Source organism: Myxocyprinus asiaticus, chromosome 16, assembly GCF_019703515.2.
Source record: "Myxocyprinus asiaticus isolate MX2 ecotype Aquarium Trade chromosome 16, UBuf_Myxa_2, whole genome shotgun sequence".
NCBI classification, from domain to species: domain Eukaryota; kingdom Metazoa; phylum Chordata; class Actinopteri; order Cypriniformes; family Catostomidae; genus Myxocyprinus; species Myxocyprinus asiaticus.
Window position 1 is genome coordinate 12,169,542 of NC_059359.1, and position 25,731 is coordinate 12,195,272.

At 39.5% G+C, this 25,731-nt stretch overlaps 1 protein-coding gene across 4 annotated transcripts in view; it reads right to left on the reverse strand.

Moving 5' to 3' along the window:
* LOC127454482 (oxysterol-binding protein-related protein 10-like) overlaps positions 1-25,731 on the reverse strand; it is a 100,250-nt gene that overhangs the window by 74,350 nt on the left and 169 nt on the right. The window contains exons 1-4 of one of the 4 annotated variants that reach the window (XM_051721724.1): positions 25,503-25,731; positions 17,379-17,554; positions 14,896-14,975; positions 6,394-6,630 (exon numbers count right to left, since the gene is read on the reverse strand). The exon at positions 25,503-25,731 is cut by the window's right edge and continues 169 nt beyond it. In XM_051721724.1, coding sequence (XP_051577684.1) covers positions 6,394-6,630; positions 14,896-14,975; positions 17,379-17,554; positions 25,503-25,705 — 696 coding nt within the window. In that variant the 5' untranslated portion in view covers positions 25,706-25,731. Of the gene's footprint in view, positions 1-6,393; positions 6,631-14,895; positions 14,976-17,378; positions 17,555-18,830; positions 18,897-23,500; positions 25,017-25,502 lie in introns of those variants that run through there. The other 3 variants (XM_051721727.1, XM_051721725.1, XM_051721726.1) reach the window with 3 other exon arrangements.

Consider the following 25,731-nt stretch of genomic DNA (forward strand, 5'->3'; position numbering starts at 1 on the left):
CTGAACCAAGTTAAAACTGGTTTTGCCGATAGTTCAGAAAGAACCTACACAGATTTATTCACTGTAAACCATAGATATACCTTTATAATAACATATTATAACATTAACAAACATTATGACATCATACAATGCTTAAAAGATAATTAAAACTGCAACGCTGTCTATAGCCACCATTCAAATCTGCTGCTCAAAAGAACCCGTAAGTGCTGTTGCCTGCAGTGTGATGTCACAGTAATTTCATCTAGGTGGACAGGGACATGGGGCTGTCAAGCTCCAAAAAGAACAAAAAAGCACCATGAAAGCATCTTAAAAGTAGTCCAAACTATTTGTGCACTATATTCAGTCTCTTCTGAAGCCATACGATAGCTTAGTGTCAGGAACAGTCTGAAATGTAAATTGTTATTTACTGAAATATTGCTTGACTTTCACCATTAACTTTAACTGTATGGAAAAGAGCAGATTGGACATTCTACTATAAATAACTTATTTTGTGTCCCATGGAAGATAGACGGGTTTTCGAAAGAGTAAATGACAACAGAATTTGATTTTTGGTCGAACTGTTCCACTAAGCAAATTAAGGTAAGCCAAACCTTAACTAATACATTTTTACTCTTCTTGTAGCTTAACTGGTGGAGCATGGCACTTGCAACACCATGGTCATGGGTTCGATTCCCAGGGACAAACCTCAAACCGGCGACAGGGTTTTGGGTGCCCAAGGCTCATCGATGCACGAGGGCAACAAAGGCTATCCCGTCTGGTCCGAACGGACAGAAGGTCTACTGTGGCACAGAAAATTGTAATTATGGTTACGGGAGGAATGTGTCACAACATACAGTGCATCTCACCCTGCTGCGTCTGGGGCTGCATAGCCTCAGACCGGTCAGAGTGCCCATGATGACCCCTGTCCACCGTCAAAAGTGCCTACAATGGGCAAGCAAGCGTCGCAACTGGACCTTGGAGCAGTGGAAGAAGGATGTCTGGTCTAATGAGTCCCGTTTTCTTTTACATCACGTGGACAGCCGTGTACATGTGCGCTGTTTACCTGGGAAAGTGATGGTACCAGGATGCACTACGACAAGCCGGTGGAGGGAATGTGATGCTCTGGGCAATGTTCTGCTGGGAAACCCTGGGTCTGGCCATTCATGTGGATGTCAATTTGACACGTGCCACCTACCTTAACGTCACTGCAGACCAGGTACACCCCTTCATGGCAATGGTATTCCCTGATGGCAGTGGCCTCTTTCAGCAGCATAATGCGCCCTACCACACTGCACACATTGTTTGGGAATGATGAAGAGTTCAAGGAGTTGCCCTGGCCTCCAAATTCCCCAGATCTCAATCAGATTGAGCATTTTTGGGATGTGCTGGATCAACAGGTCCAAACCACAGTGGCTCCACCTCGCAACTTACAGGACTTGAAGGATCTGCTGCTAATGTCTTGGTGCCAGATACCACAGGACACCCTCAGTGGTGTTGTAGTGTCCATGTCTCGGCGAGACAGCATTGTTTTGGCAGCACGTGGAGGACCAGGCAGGTGGTCATAATGTTTTGTCTCATCTGTGTATATCTTGAAAGCACTGCATGTTGCTTTGGATAAACACATTCGCCAAATGCATAAATGTAAATGTTCAAAGTAAGAGTTTGAACTCAAGTAAGATGTCTGTCTTCTGTTGACAGAAAGAACAGCGCAACCCTTAGTAAAGATGGTTTTAGCACATCTCTCTGCCCTAAAATGATGTGTTGCTCATAAAAGGACATTGTAGACAGAACAGAAAATCTATTTCTCTTACTCCAGCTAATCTTTTTACCACCCCTCTGTTTTTCATCTTATGTCTCTTTCCCTTGTTTTCATTGTGCTTTCATCATCTCAACTATTTTTCACCACCGAAATGTTCATAACAAGAAAAGTTAAAATGTTCTTTCCTGTTCTCAGTCACTTTCTTCATCACCATCTCACTGTCACACATACACATAATTTATTTCTCTTTCTCCTATGGGACATGCAACAATGTCACTGGCTCCTATTACCCATTACCTTCTATTAATTGGCTATAATGTATCCTTTCTAAACCAGCCACAACCATCTGTATTTTGTAGACATGGTTTTGCTACCATCAAAAGGATATTTCACCCAAAAATTAAGGAAGTGAAAAAATAATACAAGTTTGGAACAACACTGAGTAAATGATGATGGCATTTTCATTTTGGGGTAAATTAGGCCTTTAAATTATTTTTTGTGCCTAAAGTCTTCATTTGGTAGCTGAGTTGTATGATATGTTATGGAATATGGAAGCAGCTTTCGTAAGAAAATGAGTGTCAAATAAATGTTATTTCAAGGCCACAGATGGCTCCCTGCTTGGATTAAACTTTTACCCTACAAAAAAAACGTTCCTTATTATGCTATATATCCATACAAACAAACTTTTACATGAATGCATCTCTAATACTAGCTTATGATTTCTATGTGCAAGTGCATTCGCCAGTGACACTTCATGAGGGAAAACAGTGCGGACTAATAGCACAACAAGCCACGGATAACAATAAATGCTATGGAATAATTAAAATGCCAACAGATTCACGCAACTTTAACAGCAGTCCCTTCAATTCAGCGTTCTGTTCAAAACAATATTTAGCATCAGGGACTCAAAGTTAATGCACCTACAGAATATTAAGTGCTGATGGAGGAAAAAACTTCTAGCAAAGCCTCAAAATAAACTCAAAACGAATTCCTCCTGTTGAAAAGAGGTATTAGAGATGAAAGCAACTGGTGTGAATATAAAGCCTTTGGAGGGAAAAGGCGACACGTTTAGGCTATCTCCAGCCGACGGCGGAGAAGAGGTCACTCCGTATGGACGTCTTTTCAAAAGCAGGACTGCTCACCACATTTTTGATTGACAGCCTGAAGATTACCCTCTTTGAGCTCCTTATCAGTAAGTGTAAATGAGGCTGGATGAGTTTAAATAGGTGCATGGGAGTGGGTTGGCTCCAAGACTGGGAAAGGTAATGTAGCAGGGCTCGACGAGTTTAGACGAATGAGACTTGGACTGAATCCACCACGAAATGCCATGCATAAGGAGAATTTATACGTGGCCTAATTTTAATACTTAAGGTTAGGGGTTTGTTCAAATCCCTAACCCTAAGGAGGGATATTGAGAGAGACTGCTGAATAATTTCCACCTCATGGCAGAGACGTACACGTGTTTTGAAAGCTCAGCTGGTTCTGACTTGCTGCATGAGTTGCCTACAGTAATTTGAGGACAAAAATATGCCAAAAGAGCCAAAAAAAATTTATAAAATCAGCTGGTTGTAAGACAAAAGCCACACCAGAGGCATTTAAAACCAAAAGGTTTTAAAATGTGAACCACCAATTCGATATACACCCTAAAGCAAATCTATGAAACCATAAACATTTGATATTTATGTGAAGATGTACATATGCTATCACTATTTCACAAAGATTAAATAGATTTCTGTCATTAAGACACTTTCATTAGGGTAATTTTTATTCAAAGCTGCACATTAATGGAGATTTTCTGTAATTTTCTGTAGTTCTGAGTTAAAAATGAACACATTCCTGTTTCAAATCATCAATCATCAGTGAGGCATCATTCACTACAACAATGTCAAAACAACGTGATGACACTGACTTCCTACTGAACAGACACTTTGTGAAGCTGACGCAGCACTCACAGGCCAACTGAGGTTGAGACGTTCCATAAGGGAGTCAGCTCAACACAGCCGATGATGCTGACAGCATACTAAACATCGGTCGATCCTTTAAACAGGGATGCAAACTCATGAGAGGTGAAAAAGTTGAGAAAGTCATTGCAGGTGTTCCAAATGTATATTTTCCATTGACTCGTTTGTTGTTTTTAAAGCTTTTATTTAAATCTTTAATCTTAAAGTAACACTTTCAAGTCATTTTAATAAGAAACATGTAGACAATTTTACCAAACAATTTAGGCAAAGTAGATTCAGAACAGGTGACTTTAGCTAAAAGATGAGTAGTTTGCATCCCTGTTTAAAGCTTAAAGGATCCAAAAAGTGAAGATTCTGTCATTATTTACTCACCCATATGTCGTTCCAAATCTTTGTTATTATTTTTTCACTGGAACATAAAAGGAGAATTTAAGTAATCTTCTCACAGCTTTTTCATACAACAACTGTTAAAGCTGAAGTGTGTAATTTCTGCGGCACTAGCGTCACCAAACAGAACTGCAAAAATAAACATCGTTTTCAAAGAGCTTTTTCGAACACTCCCCACGTCTGCCATTGATCAAACAAACAGATAGTCCCGCCTCAAACTCACGTCATTAGTCGAGCCAATGTTGCTGTGTCAGGCTGGACGGGTCTCTCAAAACATACAATTTGCCCAAATAAGGGGGAATACGTGGTTCGTATGTGCGAGGAACCGCAGCCCGTGGAGTTTCTGGTGTCCCCCTAGGATAAGATAGTGTCCCCGTAGGGAGTACGTGCACTACGCATACTGCATAATATGCTTATAGGGACCGGAAGTACCAGTAAGTAATAACACATTGAAGCTGAATAATACTAAGAAATTTATTCAGATAGTCCCTTACCACATCCTTGACAGTTTTAGCAATAAATGCTTTTTGAGTTATTAATAATAAAAAATGTATATAATTTCTTATATGCTGTGATCTTTCCTGACCCATGACTTATAAAAAATTAAATTATTTTTATTTCTTCGATTTATCTTTATCTTTTTTATGTATACATCTGTGTTGGTTTATTTGTATTTTTATGTTTGTTTGTTTTTTTCTTCACCTGTACTTCTTGTCTTTATGATATTATTGAACATTTAACCTTTTTTCAATAAAAATATCCACCGTTTTAGCACAATGTGAGGACTTTTCAGACGGTCCCTTACCACACCCTTCACAGTATTAGCAATTTCAGCAGGTGTGGACTTTTCAGACGACCCCTTACTCACCTTATGAAAACTTTCCAACTTATATCAATGTTAAATTAACTATCTGGAACAATTTTGCCATGATGCCATCTGACCAGCTTATGGGACAAATTGTGTCCCGTATTGATTTAATACGGGACACATCATTTCATATTCAAATACAGGACGATCCCGTATTTTAGGGGACGGGTGGCAACCAACCATACCTGGAGGTCTAATACATTCTCATGAGCAATGTGTGGATGCGTAAAATTGTGAGTTTATCGGGAGAAATTGTAAATCGGGAGTACAGCGGGAAGAGGGGTGGAAAAAGTGGAGTGTTGGCAGGTATGGAGTAGCGCATTACATTTCAAATTCTTGTAATCAGATAACATTTACTGACTTTCAATTAAGTTGATTACTTTCAATTACTTTACTAGGGTCACACATATTTCTAAAATAATTTTATATATGTAGAATACATTTAAAACATGAAATACGTTAATATGTACATCTGTTTGCATTTCTGTGATAGCTGAAGGGCGTGTGCCCCCTATCGAGTCAATGAACAAAGAGGAAAATAAACCATTTTAAATTCGTTGAGCGGAAAATCTAAGATTTTTTGTTAAAAAGTGTTTTAGAAAGTAACATAAAATTACTTGGTAATGCGATTACTTTTTTCGATAAAGTAGTAGTCAAAGTCAGTAACTGGATTACAATTTTAGAGTAGTAATGAGTCATTTTAAATGAATTAGTTTTTTTGAGTATCTTATCTAACACGGATCACCTCTGTCAAGCTCCAAAAAGGAAAAAAACTTCTGAAGTCCTACTATAGTACTGTGTAAAGAACAGACCGGAATGTACTGTTAGTCATTATTTAAATTGTCTCTCTGCCAAAGCTTTGAAATTTCATTTGCATCAGCATTTGATATCAAAACATTGTTGACACCAAACACCATTGGTTCTTGCATGGGCCGTAACCACATGTGGGTGCAGAAGTTTAAAAATGACATTTGAGACTTACAGGAGAAGATCTGAAAAACAGTCTCATGGACTAGTTTTATGTTGATTTATAGGGATGTCCTTTTTGGATCTTGACAGACATGGTACTTCTATTTGATCTATTTTAAAGAGCTTTCTCACTTGATCTAAAAGGCAAATTATGTTTCAAAGGAAAAATGAATATAGTAAAAAAAAAAATAAAAACAAATCTGGTTTGGAACAACATGAGTGTGAGTAAAAAATGACAATTTAAATTTTTGGGTGAATTATTTCTTTAAAAGGAAGGGGATGTGCTAAATATAATGCCTTCCAACATGTGTCAACCGATAATTCCTCAACAAACCAGACGGGAAGCCCTCAGTTTTGCATTAAATCAATAATAAATGTAAAAAAAAAAACTATCAGATCAAAAAGTTTTGTTTATTTTATGCCAGTGGCTAGTTGGACACTTTTTTGTTGGTGTCTGTTGTAGTTCCTACCTCTTTGACCTGGTGCAGTCCTGCAGGGTGCTGACTGCAGGCCCTTTGACTGGCGGTGGGGGACCTGTGGTGGGTGATGGTGATGACAGAGGCAGGTGTCCCATGCTGGGGGGTCTGTCTCTGGGCGGAGGAGTTTGAGGACTGCAAGACAGGTTGCAGGTGCTGGGAGAAGCTGCGGGTCCGGCCGGCAGAGGGGGAGGTGGAGGAGGTGTTGCAGGAGGAAGAGGAGGTGCAGCCCTGAAACAGACAGCAGCAATGGCAGCAGCAGGAATGAGAGGGAGAGGAGACGCCTGGGCCTCGCTTCCCCACAGGGACAGACACCGGCCCAGTGCTGCCTGCACGGTCTGCCATCACGCAAAAGTGTATCGTTGGCCTGACATGACCAGGACAGCAGCCGCATACAGACAGAGGCAGGGAGGGAGGGGGGAAGCAGGGGATGAGAGTGTAATATGAGAAGGGACAGAGAGGAGAGAGCTTGCTGTGGAGAATTGTTCTCGCAAATAAAGGATGTCACTAAGAAAGTCACAGGGGAACAATGTTCTCTGTAGTTTCCCAAGAATGCACAGGGAGTATTAACTTATTTTACTACCCCACAAGCTTTTTTTAAATTGTATATAGGATGACTTTTGAAAATGGAGTTGGTGAGACACCGATTTTATGCTGTTTTTGGCAATTCAGAACTTTTTTGTTGCGTTTGCAAGAGCAAAAATCACTATCACTAGGGATTTGAACAAACCCAAACCCTAAAAATTTAACTTTTGCTTGTAACTCATCCTGCACCATTTGTGCTAAAAACATGAATGACACCTCAAGTTTTGTGCATGTTGAGGAGAGAAGTGCTAATACTTTTTCAAGCATTCTAATTATATGGTGGATTATAAAATGGGTGAAAAAAGGCCCATAGACTTATTTCGAGCCATATCCATGGGTACAACAAGGAACTGGAGCCATATCTAGGGACCAGAATATTATAGAAACTTGGGCTGGGCTCTTTTGACATGGGCCAGTCAGCAGCCACCCAGAACGCCCTAGTAACCATATAGCAACGTGGTTAAAAAAGCACCTTAGCACCTACATATGCCCTGATAATCACCCACAACACCCTAGCATAATGGCAGTGAGTTTTGCACAGGCATTTGTTTTTTTGTTTTTTTACATGTAAAAATCTAGTTGGTTAAAGGGATAGTTTCCAAACAATGAAATAAAAATTATGTCATCAGATACTCACCCTCATGTTGTTCCAAACCCAGTTGACATACAATATGGACTCTTAGGCTTGAAGGAAGACTGTACTCTTTGATACAGGCCAAATGAGCCCGCAGTATGAGGCTTTCTGTACATTCAGGAATAAGTATATTATTCAGGCCTGATGGAGCGCCCCGTCCTCATGCAATTGCATTCTCAGATTAATGACAGTCCATTGTTCAGCCCTATGACATTTAAGCCTGGAATACAAGTTACATAAGTCTTACATCATCCAGACCCTTAGACCTCCCTAGAGCAGGGCAGTGCACAGATCTTTTACCGAACACATTTTCAGACCATAAAAACAACACCATAAAATAAATGAGAGTATAATGTTGTGTATCCAAATATAGTTTAAAACTGCACTGAGTAATTTTTTTGTTTTTCACTGTTTTCCGGAAGGAGAAATACTGGAAGGCTGTAAATGTGTAAATCTGCTAAAAGTTTATTTTATCAATATTTATGAGTACATTAGTATATAGATGGCTTCACAGCTAGTAGAAAAGGACTAAAAGCCAAAAACACAACTGTGGAGCGGGACGTGGTCGTGTGTCTATCACTGGGGAGAGAGGAAGCGGTAAGGGCCATCACCTGGTGATTGTTAACAATAAACACCTGTGTCTCATTTCAGTGACAACGGAGACGGGTTTAAAAGGCCGCCAGAGCAACAGACAGACAGAGAGAGACCAGAGACGCTGTGTGTGTGCACGCGCTGTCCAGTGTTTAGTTGTGAAGCTGAAAAGCCAATACTTTGTTGTGAAGCTGAAAAGCAATTGTATTAAAAATTGACTCATGTGGACTGTGAAACCGGCTCTCGTGTCCTTCCTACTCAAACCCCTCTACACTGGTGCCAAAACCCAGGATAAGGAAGAAGACTGGTCGCCATGGACACCTCACCACTGGGTGAAGTCATCCGTGCCTTGGCTAGCATCCAGGAGACTTACCAACAAGCTCTCCTCGAACAAGAACGCCGCTTCCAGGAGCAAATCCAAGCACAAGCCGAGGCTCGGCAGGCCTTACGGAGCTGACTAGCTCCAGGCGGATCCCCCGCTGCAACCCTTGTCCCGCCCTCTCCTCCCTCTCACCCTATACCCGCTCCCTGGAAACGGAGAGTGGTTCCACCCAAACCGGCGCCCCGCCTTCGTGGGCTGCACTATGCTCCGGCCCCCTCCCCTACCCCTCTCCATCGTCCTTCCCAGGTTGATGTCTCCACTGCCACAAGTGCAGCAGGGAAGCCTGAGCCGGTCTGTCAGAGTTGCTGAGTACCAAGACACGTCCAAAACCGGTGTCCAGCAATGGAGGTGGAGACATGGATCCGGGTCCCAGACATGCCACAGACTTCCCCGATCAATCAGGGACGTACCGTATACTGGTAAAAATTAAGGGGTGTACATACCAAGCCCTGGTGGATTCGGGTTGTAATCCAACCTTGATCCACCCCGGCTTGGTTCATGACGGGGCTTTGGGTACAAAACAGATGGTGATGGTGAGGTGTGTGCATGGGGATGTTCACAAATATCCGTTAGTGACAACCGTCATTCAATTTCGGGGGGTAAAGCATAGAGTGGAGGCTGCGATTAATTCCCGCCTCACCCTTCCACTGATTCTGGGGACCAACTGGCCAGGGTTTAAAAGATTATTAAAAGCGTTGTGTGTGGATGGGTCCTGCAAACCGAAATCTCGATGTGTGATGTGTAACTCAATGGCTGGGGTGGCGGAGCCGGGGCCATTCACGTCTGCTCTTCATCAGGATGACACAGGAGGGGAAACCTCTGGCACTCTCTCTCTTTCCCCCTCTTGTTCCTCTTCCTCTTGTCCCTCCCTCAAGATGATTCAGGAGGGGAATCCTCCGGCACTCCCATCCTGAGGGAGTTCCTAGAGGGGGATTTCCCTCTGGAGCAGTCGCGTGACAAAATCCTTAGGCACACATTTGACCAAGTGAGAGTAATCGATGGCCAGCAGCTGCAGCCTGATGTGGCCCTCACATATCTGTATTTTTCAATTATTAAGGACCGGTTGTATTGAGTGATGCAGGACACTCAAAACCATGAAAATACAACCCAGTTATTAGTCCCGAGGAGCCGTCGGGAAACACTTTTCCTGGTGGCTCACCATAATCCGATGGCAGGTCACTTAGGACAAGAGAGAACACTGCACTGTTTAATGGCCCACTTTTATTGGCCGGGCATTCGTGGGGATGTACGCAGATGGTGTGTGGCATGCCGCGAATGTCAGTTGGTGAATCCACCGGCCACCACAAGAGCGCCATTGCGCCCGTTACCGTTGATCGAGGCCCCCTTCAAAAGAATTGGTATGGACCTCGTCGGGCCAATAGAGCGGTCAGCATGCGGATATTGGTTTGTATTAGTCCTGGTGGATTATGCAATGCGATATCCAGAAGCGGTGCCTTTATGCAACATCACAGCACACAGTGTTGCGAAGGCACTCTTCAAAATTATCTCCCGGGTGGGGATTATCCTCACTGACCAAGGCACAACTTTTATGTCACGTACACTATGCAAACTTTATGAATTGCTCGGGATTAAATCGATTCGCATGGGCTGGTTGAACGATTTCATCGAACACTGAACCCTGCCGCACGCTGCATACACCACTGCCTATTTAGATGACATCATCATGTACAGTAACGACTGGCAGAGGCATATGCAGCATCTGAGAGCCGTCCGGAGGTCACTGAGGCGGGCGGGGCTCACGGCAAACCCAAAAAAGTGCGCAATTGGATGGGTGGAAGTATGGTATCTGGGCTTCCACTTGGGTCAAGGGCAGGTACGGCCTCAAATTGATAAGACTGCGGTGATAGCAGCCTGCCCACGTCCCAAGAACAAAAATGAGGTGAGACAGTTTATGGGGCTGGCTGGCTACTACCGAAGGTTTGTGCCTAGTTTCTCCGACGTCACCAGCCCCTTGACTGATATCTCACTAAAAAGGGGGCACCAGATCCGGTCCAGTGGACGGAGGTGTGCCAACAGGCTTTTATGAGAGTGAAATCTGCACTCTGTGGCGGACCGCTTCTACATGCTCCTAACTTCTCTCTCCCCTTCATTTTGCAGATGGATGCATCATAGAGGGGGTTGGGGGCCGTGCTCTCGCAGGAGGTGGAGGGGATGGAGCTGCCCGTGCTGTACATTAGTTGCAAGCTCTCTTTGAGGGAGACTAAGTACAGCATGATTGAGAAAGAGTGCCTTGCCATCAAGTGAGCGGTCCTAACCCTCCACTATTACCTGCTGGGGCAAGCCTTCATCCTCTGCTCAGATCACATCCCGCTTTAGTTGCTCCACCGCATGAAGGATACCAACGCACGGATCACTCGTTGGTACCTGGCATTTCAGCCCTTCAAATTTAAGGTGGTCCACAGGCCAGGGCCACAGATGGTTGTGGCTGATTTCCTCTCCAGGAATGTGTGTGTGTGTGTGTTGGGGGAGGGGGGGGGGGGTTTGGTTGGCAGGCCGGATGGGGCCCGGGCCTGAGTCGGGTGGTGGGGGTATGTAGAGCGGGACATGGTCGTGTGTCTGTCACTGGGGAGAGAGGAAGCGGTAAGGGCCATCACGTGGTGATTGTTAACATTAAACACCGGTGTCTCATTTCAGTGACGATGGAGACGGGCTTTAAATGGCCGCCGGAGCCACAGAGTGACCAGAGACGCTGTGTGTGTGTGCTGTGCAGTGTTTAGTTGGGAAGCTGAAAAGCAATTGTATTAAAAATGGACTCACGTGGTCTGTGAAACCGGCTCCCGTGTCCTTCCTACACGAACCCCTCTACATCAACATTTTTTCTCCAAAAAAACTCTAAAAACCAAATTCTCTTGAAAATCTGCTTAGGGGCCCCAAAACTGTCAACATGTTTGACAGCATTAAAATATATATTATATATGTTTGCTTATAGACACACAACTAATAGACAAGGACTAAAAGCCAAAAACTCTTGAAAAAATTGTCAACATGTACCACGTTTTTCAACCTTAAAAATGTTGGTCAACATGTTTGACAACATTAAAATATCTTTTTCAACCTTAAAAATGTTTGCTAATAGACATACAGCTATTAGCCATCAGCCATATCACCCTGTACCTCAAGACTGGTTGCCCACTGAAGCTAAGCAGGATTGAGCCTGGTCAGTACCTGGTTGGGAGACCTCCTGTGGAAAACGAAGGTTGCTGCTGGAAGAGATATTAGGGAGGCCAGCAGGGGGTGCTCACCTGGCAGTCTGTGTGGGTCCCAATGTCCCAGTACAGTGATAGGGACATTATACTGTAAAAAGGCACTGTGCTTCAGATGAGATGTTAAACTGTGGTCTTGACTCTCTGTGGTCATTAAAAATCCCAGGGCACTTCTTGTAAAGAGAAACCCTGGTGTCCTGGCCAAATTCCCCCCATTGGCCCTTCTCAATCATGTCCTCCTAATAATCCCCATCCATTAATTGGCTCTATAACTCTACTCTCTACCAATAGCTGGTGTGTGGTGAGCATACTGGTGCAATATGGCTGCTGTCGCATCATCCAGGTGGATGCTGCACACTGGTGGTTGAGGAGAGTCCCCTGTTCACAGTGTAAAGCACTTTGAGTGTAGTGTCAGATAAGCACTATATAAATGTAACGTTCATTCATTCATAATAGACAAGGACTAAAAGCCAGAAAACCCCAATTTTGTCAACATGTACAAACCTGTCAACATTAAAAATGTTTGTCAACATGTTTGCCAACATTACAATCTGTTTTTCAAACTTAAAAATGTTTGCTAATAGACACACATCTAATATACAAGGACTAAAAGCCAAAAAAAACTCACATATTGTCAACATGTTCAACATGTTTGTCAACCTTAAAAATGTTTGTCAACATGTTTGACAACATTAAAATATCTTCATCAATCTTAAAAATATTTGTCGACATGGTTGTCAACATACAAATATCCTTTTCAACCTTAAAAATGTTTGCCAACATGTTTGTCAGCATTAAAATATCTTTGTCAACATTAAAAAAAAATTGCTAATAGACAAGGACTAAAAGCCAAAAAAAAAATCAAATTTTGTTAACATGTACAACATGTTTGTCAACATTAAAAATATTTTAATATGTTTGCCAATGTTAAAATAGCTTTGTCAATATTACAAATGTTTGTTAACATATTTGTCAACATGAACAACAGGTTTGCCAACATGGGGGCAACTAGAAAGTAAACAAAATCAAAATTGACCTTATTTACTTTCTAATAATAACGTTCCAGGTCTTATTGTTCATTTGTGTATATTATTCCAGAGAAACAAAAATGTATGCATTTGTAATCTTTAACCAAAATTTGCTGTGACTATAAATCACACTGCATGGCCTCTTGTACCTTATTGCTTAAATACTAAATTATATTTAACACAAAATAAGAACACTGAATAAAATAAAACTGTAAAGAATCTATGAATCGTGTTGCAACTATTCTGGACTTAGTCATTAAAGTAAATATAATACACTGGTAATGTAACACTTTTGGTCTTAGCCTGATGATGAATACCAGGACCAGATGTGTGTAGCTTCAAATTGTTCTGTAAATATAATCTGATTAATCAAAGAGACTGCTGGCTTTCCTTCTTTTATTATAGCAGCTAACACTGGATTTGGTATTAGACTGTCATTTTGTTGGTCATTCACTGCAAATTAATGCTAATAGAAGTCAAATAATGTTAATGATTTCTGCCTCAAGGCTAAATTCAACATTTAAGCCTCTAAATTGGAGAGCAACACTGGTCTCTCCCAAATGTAAACTCTAATTTTCCGATCTGACTCAAGAAATCATTAATTTGCCACTTAAGACCACTAATATGTGTCAAATATTTTGACACAGCCTCTGTCTAAAACAGAGCCAAATTTACACCAGTCTGTTGAATGCACTGGACCAAATATGTATATTTCTGCATCAAAATGTAAATGTTTCATTACACATTTATCTAAAGGCATGATTACATGACCTGAGTCAATGGAAGTGAACACAAAGTTTATCTCAGCAAAGGTTAAGCACACAAATTACTGTTTGTTCACAGTCAGACAATAGTTTTTGTCACATGGTATGCGAACTGACAAAATAGATAAGCCTGTTTTTAGAGAAGTCTACTTTTTAGGTGAGTCTACTTTATCAACCTATTGTTTATGTTTTAAACATAAAAGATAAAGATAAATAGTGCTATGTGGACAAAATAGAAGATCACGTCAGGTGAACTGACACCACAGTGTACAGTATATCACAAGCTTGTTTTATTGCTCACTGCATTATAACAGCTATAACTAATTCTGTGAACTACATAGTTACTTTGTGTTATTATAATTATAACATCAAAATATTATATTATACATTATCTTATTATATTATCAAACTAGATCTTTGCATTTTCTGAAGAATATGTGTGCAGTGCTTAGAAAAATTTGCAGACACAATGCAAGAGTGTTTCCAGGCTGTTGCAATGCGGTTGCTAGGGTGTTGATCGGTGATTTTAGGGGCATTCTGAATGATTGCTTACTGGCCCAAGTCAAAAGAGCCCACCTTTAGGTCTCTACAATATTCTGTCTCTAGGGTCCCTCCTTGTAAGTCTAAGGGATTTTACCTGGTTAATCAACTGCATGGCAAAAAATTTAAGTCTAAAAGTAATAGCACACCTCATTTCAACAAGCTGGATGATTTGAGGTTTCATTAATGTCTGTAGCACAATCGGTGTGGGACAAGTTACACTCAAAACTTTAATTTGTAGGGTTAGGGGTTTGTTCAAAAAATAACAAGTTACGCACACAAACACTTTGCTCCAACTCAACATCTACAGGTATAAACTTGCTAATGGAAATTAATATTGAAAATGCAGCCAATTGTAACAATGGGTTTTATACTCAACATGATGAACTTCATTATCTGTTGAAGCCACCAGTCATTGAATAGAGAAAAAGAGCAAATTACATCACAAATCACAAGACTACAGGGGCAATTTGCCATCAAAGTGCCCTGGAGAGGTCAAAGGAAATGGAGAGCGAGTATGCCAGCCAGAGAACGTGAGACACAGACACATGCAGACAGAGACAGGAAGGATAAAGGAGGATCTTACAGAAAGGACAGCTGGTACATCATCCAAGGCAGAATGAACAAAATCAAAAAGATAAGGGCCTCAAGACAAGCATACTGCTATCAAGAGCGCAAGATAGAGAAAAAGAGATGTGAAGGACGGAAATGAGGGCACGGTGTGACAAGTTAAATGTAACTTGGTTACCTTGGCACTGCTATCTGAGTGGCGGCGGGCACATAGCTGAAGTTGGGTCATCCACATCTGCTGTTCGCTGGCATTATTAGCTGAAAGTAGACACACAAACTATGCTGTAAATCATTCATGCTCTATATTACTGATATAATTCAATAAACACAATATCCACTCAGTCTGATTATGAGAAATACAATTTTTCTTAATCTTTTGAAAGAAAAGAGTTTGATGAATGCATATACTGTAACTTTCAGAAGTCAAAACTCCCCTCCTAGTCCAAAAAGACCATTTGCAAAAAGGATGTCATTGAAGTATAGGGAGATGCCAACTAATATATATATATATATATATATATATATATATATATATATATATATATATATATATATATATATATATATATATATATATATACTGTATATATATGTATATGTATATATTAAACCCTGACAGCAAACCCGAAACCCGTTTGTGAGCACTGTTACTCATTTCTCATACAAAAAGAGCATTAACACAAAGGTCTTAAAGGCACAGCAGCAAACACAGGCCTTTTAATTCTAAGGGACATAGAGAAAGTTGAAAGTGGTCGCAAAAAAAAAAAAAAAAAAAAAACTTGATTAACATTATGGAGCTCAGGCAAAAAAATTTATGATAAAAAAGTACGATATTTGACCCATTTAAAGGTATAGTTCACCCAAAAATTAAAATTATCTCATCCTTTACTCACTGGTATGCCATCCAAGATGTGCATGACTTTCTTTGTTCTGCTGAACACAAAAAAAGATTTAAAAAATAATATATCTTAGCTCTGTAGGTCCTTACAATGCAAGTGAATGTGGACCAAAATTTTAAAGCTCCAAAAGCACATAAAGGCAGCTGTGGAGGTGAGGGCATTGTCGAGCACCTGTCTGGAGAGAGAGAAAGCGGTAAGCAGTTCCACCTGAGACGAATTGCTACTAATTACCATTTCTGTGTACGCAGTGAGAGACGGCGGAGATAAAAGATGACCCAGTCCACAGAGAGAGAGAGACAGTTGCACACCAGAGAGTGTGTTTTTCATATTATAGAGTGTTGTGCTGAAAAGCTGACTTGTATTACCTTTTATGCTGCAAAGCAGACTTTTGGTTTTTGAGAGTGAAGCATAAAAGCGATTACTGTTATTTTGTTAAATAAAACTCTGACTCATGTGGACTGTGGAAACCGGCTCCCGCTTCCTCCTTATCCATCACACAACAAACCTTGTCACAGCAGCACAAAAGTAATCCATAAGACTCCAGTGGTTTAATCCATGTCTTCAGAAGCGTGTGTGAGAAACAGATCAATATTTAAGTCCTTTTTTACTATCAGTCTCCACTTTACTTTCTTCTTCTTTTTTTGGCGATTCACATTCTTCGTTTGTATCCCCACCTACTGGGCATGGACGAGAATTTATGGTAAAAAAGGACTTAAATATTGATTGGTTTCTCACCCACACCAGTATATTACTTTAGAAGACATGGATTTAACCACTGGAGTGGATTACTTTTATGCTGCCTTTACACGTATTTTGAAGCTTCAAAAGGTTGGTCACCATTCACTTGCAAAAATCTTAGTTTGTGTTCAGCAGAAGAAAGAAAGTAATCTGGGATGGCATGAGGATGACTAAATGATTAGAGAATTTTCATTTTTGGGTGAACTGTCCCTTTAAGCTGATTTTGCATATACTGTAAACAGACACAGATTGTATATTTCCTATGAAATCACAGTTTCTTAATCAACTATTAGGTATGATTACCCAGGTAGAACAAATGCAGCGTGCAAGCATTTTCAGCGACAATGTGACATAAGACAGAAAAACTCAATTTGTGGTTTGTCTGTAACCTGGGGGTAAGACTGAGGAGGTGTGAAACGAGAAACGTAACACCTGAAGATTATCATTTCAGAACACTGGGAACAGTGCCCCGTGGTGAGCCTGTCAAACCGCTGGGCATTACGCTGGAATGTGACGGCATTTTCCCAGTGAAATTCAGCCTCTCAAAATCACTCTGAAATTGCCTTTGCTAGAAGTGGCCGATTTGGCTGGTGGCATTTGCATGTAAACTCCTGACACAGTCTAAATGAGTTCTCAGAGTCACCACAGACCAAAGAGAGAAGGAATTTTGATGTAAAACCATCATAAAAGATTGTGGCATACAGTGAATGCTAACCATGAAAGGAATCTTGGCATATTTTACATAACATAGAGAAAGAGAAGAACGGAGAAAGAGTGAGAGGGAAGAAAAGAGATCTAAACTGTTGTGGTAGAAGCTGGCGGATAGAGATGGGGTGAATGCGGACAACTAAAGCACAGATAAGGGTACGTGTGGATGAAAGGGAGGTGAGGGCATGCCTGAGGGGACAAGAGATGTCAAAGAGATACTTCTGTAAGAGATGCAGTCTGAAAGGTCTCAGGCAGTGTAAATGATGACCAAATTATAATTTTTGGGCTGTTCTTTAAAAGCAAGAGAGACTCTGACCTCGCAGTTTGAAGAGATCTCCATTTGCAGCAAAGACTGTGAACATGAAAGGAAACTCGTCGCTTGGGGCCACTGAGGAGCCGATGAGGGGCAGGGAGCCTCTCGGCTTCTGGTTCTTACTATGCTCATTGATGAAATACTGCAGCTGGCCAAGCTCAGGGTCCAGGACAAAGTACCTACATGATGAAAGACAGAGCAGACAGGATCATATTAGAACTACAATATACAGTATACTTAAGCAGCAATTATGGGATCCAAATACGGCATTGTAACCATGTACATTGTATTAAGCATGATTTAACCCTCTGTTACTTTTCGGGTCATTTTAAAATTAAAAATGGTTTCCTTCATCAGAGCAGTACAAGTCTTAGTGACTTTTCCTCCATTTTCCATCTGAACACACACAAAAAACTGGACTTGATTTGAGGAGTCTAAGTGGTTGCAAAATATTTGACCCGCCATAAGAAAATGAATGGGTGAGACTATAACGCAGAGCTTTTTTTAAAAAAAATAAATCAATCAATCAATCAATCTGCAACAATGCGGAACACACCCACTCAAAAATGGTGGGGTGAGACTCTATCACATCTACAAATGTACATATAAAAATCAATCAGCCACAATGCAGCACACACGCACGCACATACAGATCAAACTCGGTATGATTTGAATTTTGATGTTTACAAAAAATTGCAAGTTCGCCATTGCTGAGTCTTCTGTTTGTATACAAACTGTATTATCACTGTTCTTTGCTGTTCATATCTGTTTATTGCTGTTTGCTTTATTGACATTTTTACACATTTACTCTTAAGTTATTGAATTTTTATGTTTGATGTCTGAAATGAAAAATAGGTAACAAAATGGTTTGTCTTCTCTTCATAATACCTCAGATTTGACTGTAAGCATAATGTAGCACTATAGCAAGGAATTACATTTTATAACAAGTGGATTAACAAAAAGCAAAAACCTTTACAAATAATAGTCTTTGATGATGTCTAAGTACTGTATATATCCAAATTCATAATTTGTGAAATGCACCTAGAAAATAGGTTTGTTTCAATATTGGGTTAAAGAGACTAGGCCCATCTAATTCAATTGATCACTATAACCACCTACTGGCTTTAAGTGTAATTTCATTTCATGTTATGTATTTATTTATTTTATTTAAAACATTTTTAACCAGATAACAGCAAATGCTGATGCTGATATTTGTCAGATTAATGAAGTTTATGTTTTTACAAAAGTGAAATTTATATATAATGTGTTTATTTTCTTAAATAATTTTATATAAAATAAAAACAAATTAAGCCTAAATACTATCAAATTCCATATGAAATGCAAATGTTTAGTGTCATGAATTTATTGAAATTAGTTTCCTGTATAAAAAAAATCTATTCAATACATGATAACTGTATTGAACAGTAAAGGTGTCAGCCTGTTATGAACACTAACCAAGGGTTAAAGAACTTCATGAACTTTTGACCAGCAGGTAGCCATGTCCCTGAACTGGTCAGGTACCATCAAGGCATGGTGGCAATGACTATTACCAAGTTTTGTTTCAATACACCAAGGGTTTGGTGTCCTCCCCATAAAATTTGTTGATGGATTACACAGGAATGGTCTGGTATAAAAAAAAAATTTAAGAACAATCCAAATTTGGGAAAGATCCAAGGAAAATTATAAGAGGAGTTTGAAAAAGTACTTTTTTGAAAATGTTTAAAATGGTAGTAAATCTAGCTACCTGGAACTCAAAACAAAAGTGTTCAGTTCAAAAGGTATGAACAAAAATTTGAAATTTGGAACTGTTGGTGGCACTAGAGGGTTTGAGTGAGAGTCAGCAAATTAGGTGTGGGAGAATTTGAGGCCTTACCCAATTATTGTGTCAAGTTTCAAAACTTTTACTACCATACGCAAATATAATAAAAAGAACACTTGATACAATAAGTCCCATCAGATTTGTTGATGCATAACACATGAACGGTCTGGTACATATATTTTTTTTTTTATAAAAGTTCTAAATATTCTTCTACCCAAATTTGGGGAAGACACCAAAAAAATTAAAAGGTACATTTTCAACAAATTTCAAAATGGCGAAAAATTTTGTCGACCAGAAATCAAAACTACAGGGTGGATTCGACTCGCCATGATGAACTTTGAAAATGTTTAACTGTTGGTGGCACTAGAGGGTTTGTGTAAGAGACACTAAAAGTTGCACTGGAGAATTAAAGGCTTTCTCCAATTATTGTGCCAAGCTTCACAACTTTTTACCCAGAATTTAAAAGATACAATAGTTGGCTACGGACATGTTTGGCCCCTAATAAATTAAGGCTCTTCTGACAACAAACAGTGAGCATAACTGGCCTCAACCAAAAAGCACATGAGAGCTTTAAAGTGGCAGTCATTGCAGTATCTCTCCCTTCCTTACTCATTATTTGTGATACATTACGTGCCATGTCTGTTTCCCCACTGTCAGAGCCAACTGAGGACTGCTTTATATGGGATCATAGCTCTGCAGGGAATGGATTGTAATCACACAATTTGGGTGTGATAACACAACTGCCACCATGCCTCTTAGGAAAAAAAAATGGATGTGCTGTCAATTTCTATCTTCTGCTGTCTCACTGATGGGGTCTCTGAAAGCCAGACAAAGACACATCATTATTTGTAAAAAGCAGCTAAAAGTGACAAGATGAAAGCAGCACTGAATGCATTACTTTTGATGGCAGAAAAAAGACAATCACTGTGGACCTTTTGTGACATTTGTATGCATGAAAGTAGAAACATCATCCCTCAGTATGATTAGGAACATAAATAAGAGGGCCTGGGTAGCTCAGTGGTAAAATACACTGGCTACCACCCCTGGAGTTCGCTAGTTCACTAGTTTGAATCCCAGGGTGTGCTGAGTGAGTCCAGCCAGGCTTGTTAAGCAACCAAATTGGCCCGGTTGCTAGGGAGGGTAGAGTCACATGGGGTAACCTCCCCGTGGTCGCTATAATGTGGGGCACATGGTGAGTTGAGCGTGGATGCCGCAGTGGGTGGCGTGAAACCTCCACACACGCTATGTCTCCATGGCAATGTGCTCAACAAGCCACGTGATAAGATGCGCGGGTTGGCGGTCTCAGACACAGAGGCAACTGGGATTCATCCTCTGCCAACCAGATTGAGGCAAATCACTACGTGACCATGAGGAATTAAAAAAGCACACTGGGAATTGGGCATTCCAAATTAGGACCAAAAAAAAATAAAATAAAATAAAAAGAACATAAATAAGATATTGTTTTATGGGCCCTTGCCCTTTTCCAAAGAAAAGAAGATACATTTGAAATGAACTCTGTAAAAAGTACAGTGGTACCATGGTGCAATTATGGCATCTAATGGTAGTACTAACCATGTTACTTTGATAAATATCATTGTAATGAAAGATTACCATATTTATATACCATGGTATTTACATAGAACTCCAAGGTAGAGGTCAAGCGATAGTGGATTTTGCAGATACCGATAACTAAGGTGAAAAGGCAGATGACCGATTAATCGGGCAATAGTTCTTAAAACTGATTTATAGAATGTAAAAAAAAAAAAGTTTTTTTACAAGTTTAAAATGAATAAAATCCCAGATGTAGTTTATTATTAAACCAAAATCCCAATAATAATCAGAAAAAAAGGTGTATAATGTTGGACTTTTAACTATAAAGAAGCCCAAAACAACCTGGGGACTCTTATTTTGAAATGTCTGAGACTTGGAACTGTTACAATGCTCTATATTTAAGTGTTAACCAAATTAAACTTTTTATAGCCTTTAAATTCACCAGATGAAGGGGAGATAAATATAGTATATATAGATATATAATATAATAATCATTTGAATGGTGCTTTTGTCCAGAAAATCAGAAGCATTGAGCGAAAATGTATTTTACATTGTACGAAAATGCAAAGGGAGTTACGTGTTTTCCATGATTATGCTGAGCTCTATGCCCTCCATCAATGACAGACTCAAATATCTTTAAATAAGTTTAACAGGCATTTCTTATGGGGAGTTTCTAGAATTATGGACAGATGCCCGGGGGCATGTTAAATAAATCTGTTTTTACTCGGGCAATTTTGGCATTACAAACACCACCCATGTGTGATAACAGATCAGACCAGTCATATTTATGAATAAACATCACAACAACAGCAACAAAAATTACAATAAAAATAGTCTCAAAAGTTATCACAAAAGCAAAAGTGCATTGATTGACATTTTTAAAGCTTTAGAAAATCAATTTCAAAACTAAAACTAACTACCGCACTAATGCAATCGGTTCAGCATTTATGTGTGGATTACATTTTGAATATTTAATATAGTGTTTTTCTGTATTTTGATGCATTTAATGGACAAAACTCTTCCAAAGATATAAAGTGCATCCTAATCCGTACACTTCTACATTATTCTATGCCATTTTGTAGTGCAAGTAGTATGTTTACACTAAAATGCAATAAATAAATACATTTTATGAGTGCTCAGATGATGCACTTCTATAATCGTTAAAACGGTGTATGAAATGTTGGACACTTCATGCACTCAGCGCTCGCGGCTTGCCGTACATAGCGAAAGGGGCGGAGTTACCTGGCTGCTTTTCTAGTCTGACAAAACAATGTGCAGATAGCACTTTACAAATATATGTTGAATGTTTTACCATCACCCCACGCTGTGTGAATATGTACATTATTTTAGATATAAGTGTTAAACTGAGTGGCAACATATCACGTGTGCTTGAAACGTCACTTCCATCAGCTGTTAAACGGCGAATGCTTCTGTGTAGTAAAAAAAAATTTAAGAGTTCCAATTTGGATGATACTACACTTTGAAAATGTATACACTACATGCTAATGGCATGTATTCTGAAAGTGTATAGTGCTTATTTGGGTCATAGCTATAGTGACACATGGTTATGTGACACAGAGTGATAATTCAAATAATAATAAAAAATGTGTTTGTCAGGAATTTGTTCAATATGCAATGTAAAGTTGAGAAAACATGCAAGCACACCTCTAAATGCTTTTATAGATTTCATGTGGAATCATTTACTGTGGATCGAATATTAAGTCTTGGAAGGCAGAGTTTACATTACAGAGTAATGTTTTTGCCCTGTGTCTTCTTAAAAGTTAAATGATTTTTGTTAATCCAGTGGTCAAATGCTAAGTGAGACCACCCCATCTTCAGTGTAATTATAGTCATCTGGCCAGTGGCTAGTATCGGTCTATGTGTGCAATATAACAACCTTCCCTTCTCCTCTCTGTTTCAAAAAGCAACTATCTGCACTGATTAATCGTAAAACCGATATATAGTTCTACCTCTAATCCAAGTTACTTCAAATAATACTATGGTACTATCAAGGTACATGTCTAAAAAACATGGTATTGCCATGGTATATGTCCAAATAATCATGGTACTTTTTGGTACTTTTTTGTAGGAATAAAGTAACAAAATAAGTAAAATGTTGAAGGATGGAAGCCCAAATTCAAATATCAATTCATGTGCCCTCACACAAATTCACTTATATGCAGAAATAAAATAGGCACAACATTAGTGGTCAACCAACCATGTGGTTTTTTTAATGACCGGTGCTGATACCAATATCTAGAGAGCAGGGTGGTCATTTTATATAATTCCAGTTTATATATAATACAATTAAATTTAATGATAGCAAATAAGATGTTTTTTGTGTGTGTGTGTGTTAAATCAGCACTTATTGTAGACAGTTTACTCTTTAATATTATTAAAATTCACTAAAACAAATTTAATCTGAAAATGTGAAACTATTCTGTGGCAGCGAGGGCATGGTCAAGCGTCCGTCCGGAGAGAGAGAAAGCGGTATGTGCGCTTGCACCTGAGCTAGATTATGTTTAACACCTGTCTCTAATTCCAGTGACCATGGGGAGAGCGGCATATAAGCAGCCACGCGACCAGCAGAGAGAGAGAGAGAGAGAGTCTGGCACAAGGAAGGCCACGGTGCTCCTGAAGCTGTTGCGTTTAATCTGTTGTGTTTTGTGAAGTTGATGTGTCTAAGTAACTATGTGCCTGTGAAGCTGATGAGTTTAAGTTGTGAAGCATTGAAGTGGCCGATTAAAAGTCTTACCTGAGCCTGGAAAACCCGCTTCCCTGTGTTCTCCTTCCCTTCTTCTGTGAAGTTGTGTTACATATTCATTGCCATGACTGTCTGTAGATTTCAGAACTGGCAGAATAACCTCTTCTGTAAATCAGCCTATCGGTCACAGTTATCGGCAGATACGATAATCTCAAAATGGCCAAATGTTTGCCGATTAATCGGCCTGACAAATATACCAGTCTATCATTACTCAACAGTCCATGCACACTGTGGTAACACATTTAAATGTATCTGTTTGAGTGTTAATTAAATTCACAGTAAGAGAGAGAGAGAGACATTTTTTTTAGCATTCATTTGTCACCCACAGATCATTAAGCAGTAAACAGTAACTAGTGCCGGGGTTAAAGTGAGGGCTATTTCTGAGCCATTGTGGAGGGCGAGTAACTCTCTGATCCTCTAGCTCATTATACATTGGCCTGCTCCCCTATTGATCGCTGGGCTAAGCAACAGAATGAGAACAACATTATGGATGTGAGGGATTTCCCATCATGGATGAGTCATAGTCTCTCCCAGATGAAAGAGCCTTAACTGTGGGATGTACTGCAGTTAGCCCTGCAGCACACATACACACACACAACCATGAAATCCACTAACAACAAAACCTCCCTTTTTCAATGAGAAGCTCTTGCTTTAGAGTGCTTTTGCATAACTCAGCTGGTAAAGGGCTCGTTTCACATTCAGATCCCTGACTATAAATAGCCCCTTTTCATTATGAGAAGGCATCCTCTTAAACAGGACAATATCGTGAAATCAGGACCTTTCAGACCACTGATGTCAGGCTTCATGAAGCAGGAGACCTTCTCAGGCTAGATTAGTGTTATTGCATATGTGTGGAGTACTAAAGAAACAACCCACAATACGGCACAATAATGCAAAATACCACAACACAAACAATTACAAGACTAATGAGCCCATGAAATAAAACAAATGTAACCATAAGTGAAATGTAACAAAAATATCAGGTAGGAAAACTAAGAGATCTGATCACCATCCTCTATCTAAATTAATTCAATGATTCCTCAGAAATGTAAAAAAATCAGTTCAAAGTAACGTCTTTTTTTTACCAAAACTTGACTCATTTTAAACATTGTCTTTCAAGCATGCTGTCCAGATCAAGAATGTTTAGGATCAGCACCTTAACAAATAAGGGAAGACACCCAACAAATGATACAGTGAAACATAATTTACATTCATGCATGACACCATTATGGACTGATGGAATTATTAAACTTCATTCTTATCCTTTCATGTATAATCTCTTATATTGTCAAATTTGACCAAAACTTGACATGAACCGATCGAGATTCACTGACGGAATCAAGAATGTTCATTAACAACAGAACACTTTAACAAATTAATAAATGTAACAATGAAACACAGTTTCCGTTCATTCATTTGTCAAAATGGATTCAAATGTACTGAATTCTTAGACTTATGTCTTAAATGACCAAAGCTTGACAAGGACTGACTTCATCTGACATTATTTTTAAGGACAAGGAAAGTAATATTTAGATTAAGAATGATTAACTTAAAGAAAATAAAAACAAATCAATTTACCACAATATAATTTACATTCATGCATGACATGACAATGGATAAAAAACTTAATTCTGATACTAGCAATGTATAATCCCATAGACAATATATCTGACCAAAACTTGACATGGTCTGATCTCAAACATAATTTTTAATGACATGATGGACATCATGGAGAGGGGAGAAAGTAAACAAATGTTAGTTAGAATTGAAAATGTAGTTTACATTCATGCATTACGTCCTATTTAAATAAAATTATTTGCATTCCTGGATGATTAAACATAATGGCTGTCATGGAGATTTATGCCAATAAAATGATCACAAATGTCCAGAATGGAAAATATCACTATATATAACACTATTCGTCTATAAACTTTTGGCATTCTGTATGGGTTTAAAAGTTGTCAAGTGTGAGCAAGCGCCTGGAACTCTTTACCTGCTCTGCCAGCCTTGTAGTAAATTGGTGTATTTGTTCAAAATCCCCTCCAAGTGTCTCTTCTGGGTCTGTGAGAGATGAGTTGTGTCCGACACAGCCCCTGATCCAGGACTATACGAGCCGCTTCTTACTTGTCTCTGTGCGGGATTCCCCCACTTTCCTTTACTGCTCCCTGAATGCGACACGTTCAGCGCTTTTTCCATGATTGTTCCCAACTGTGGATCACACA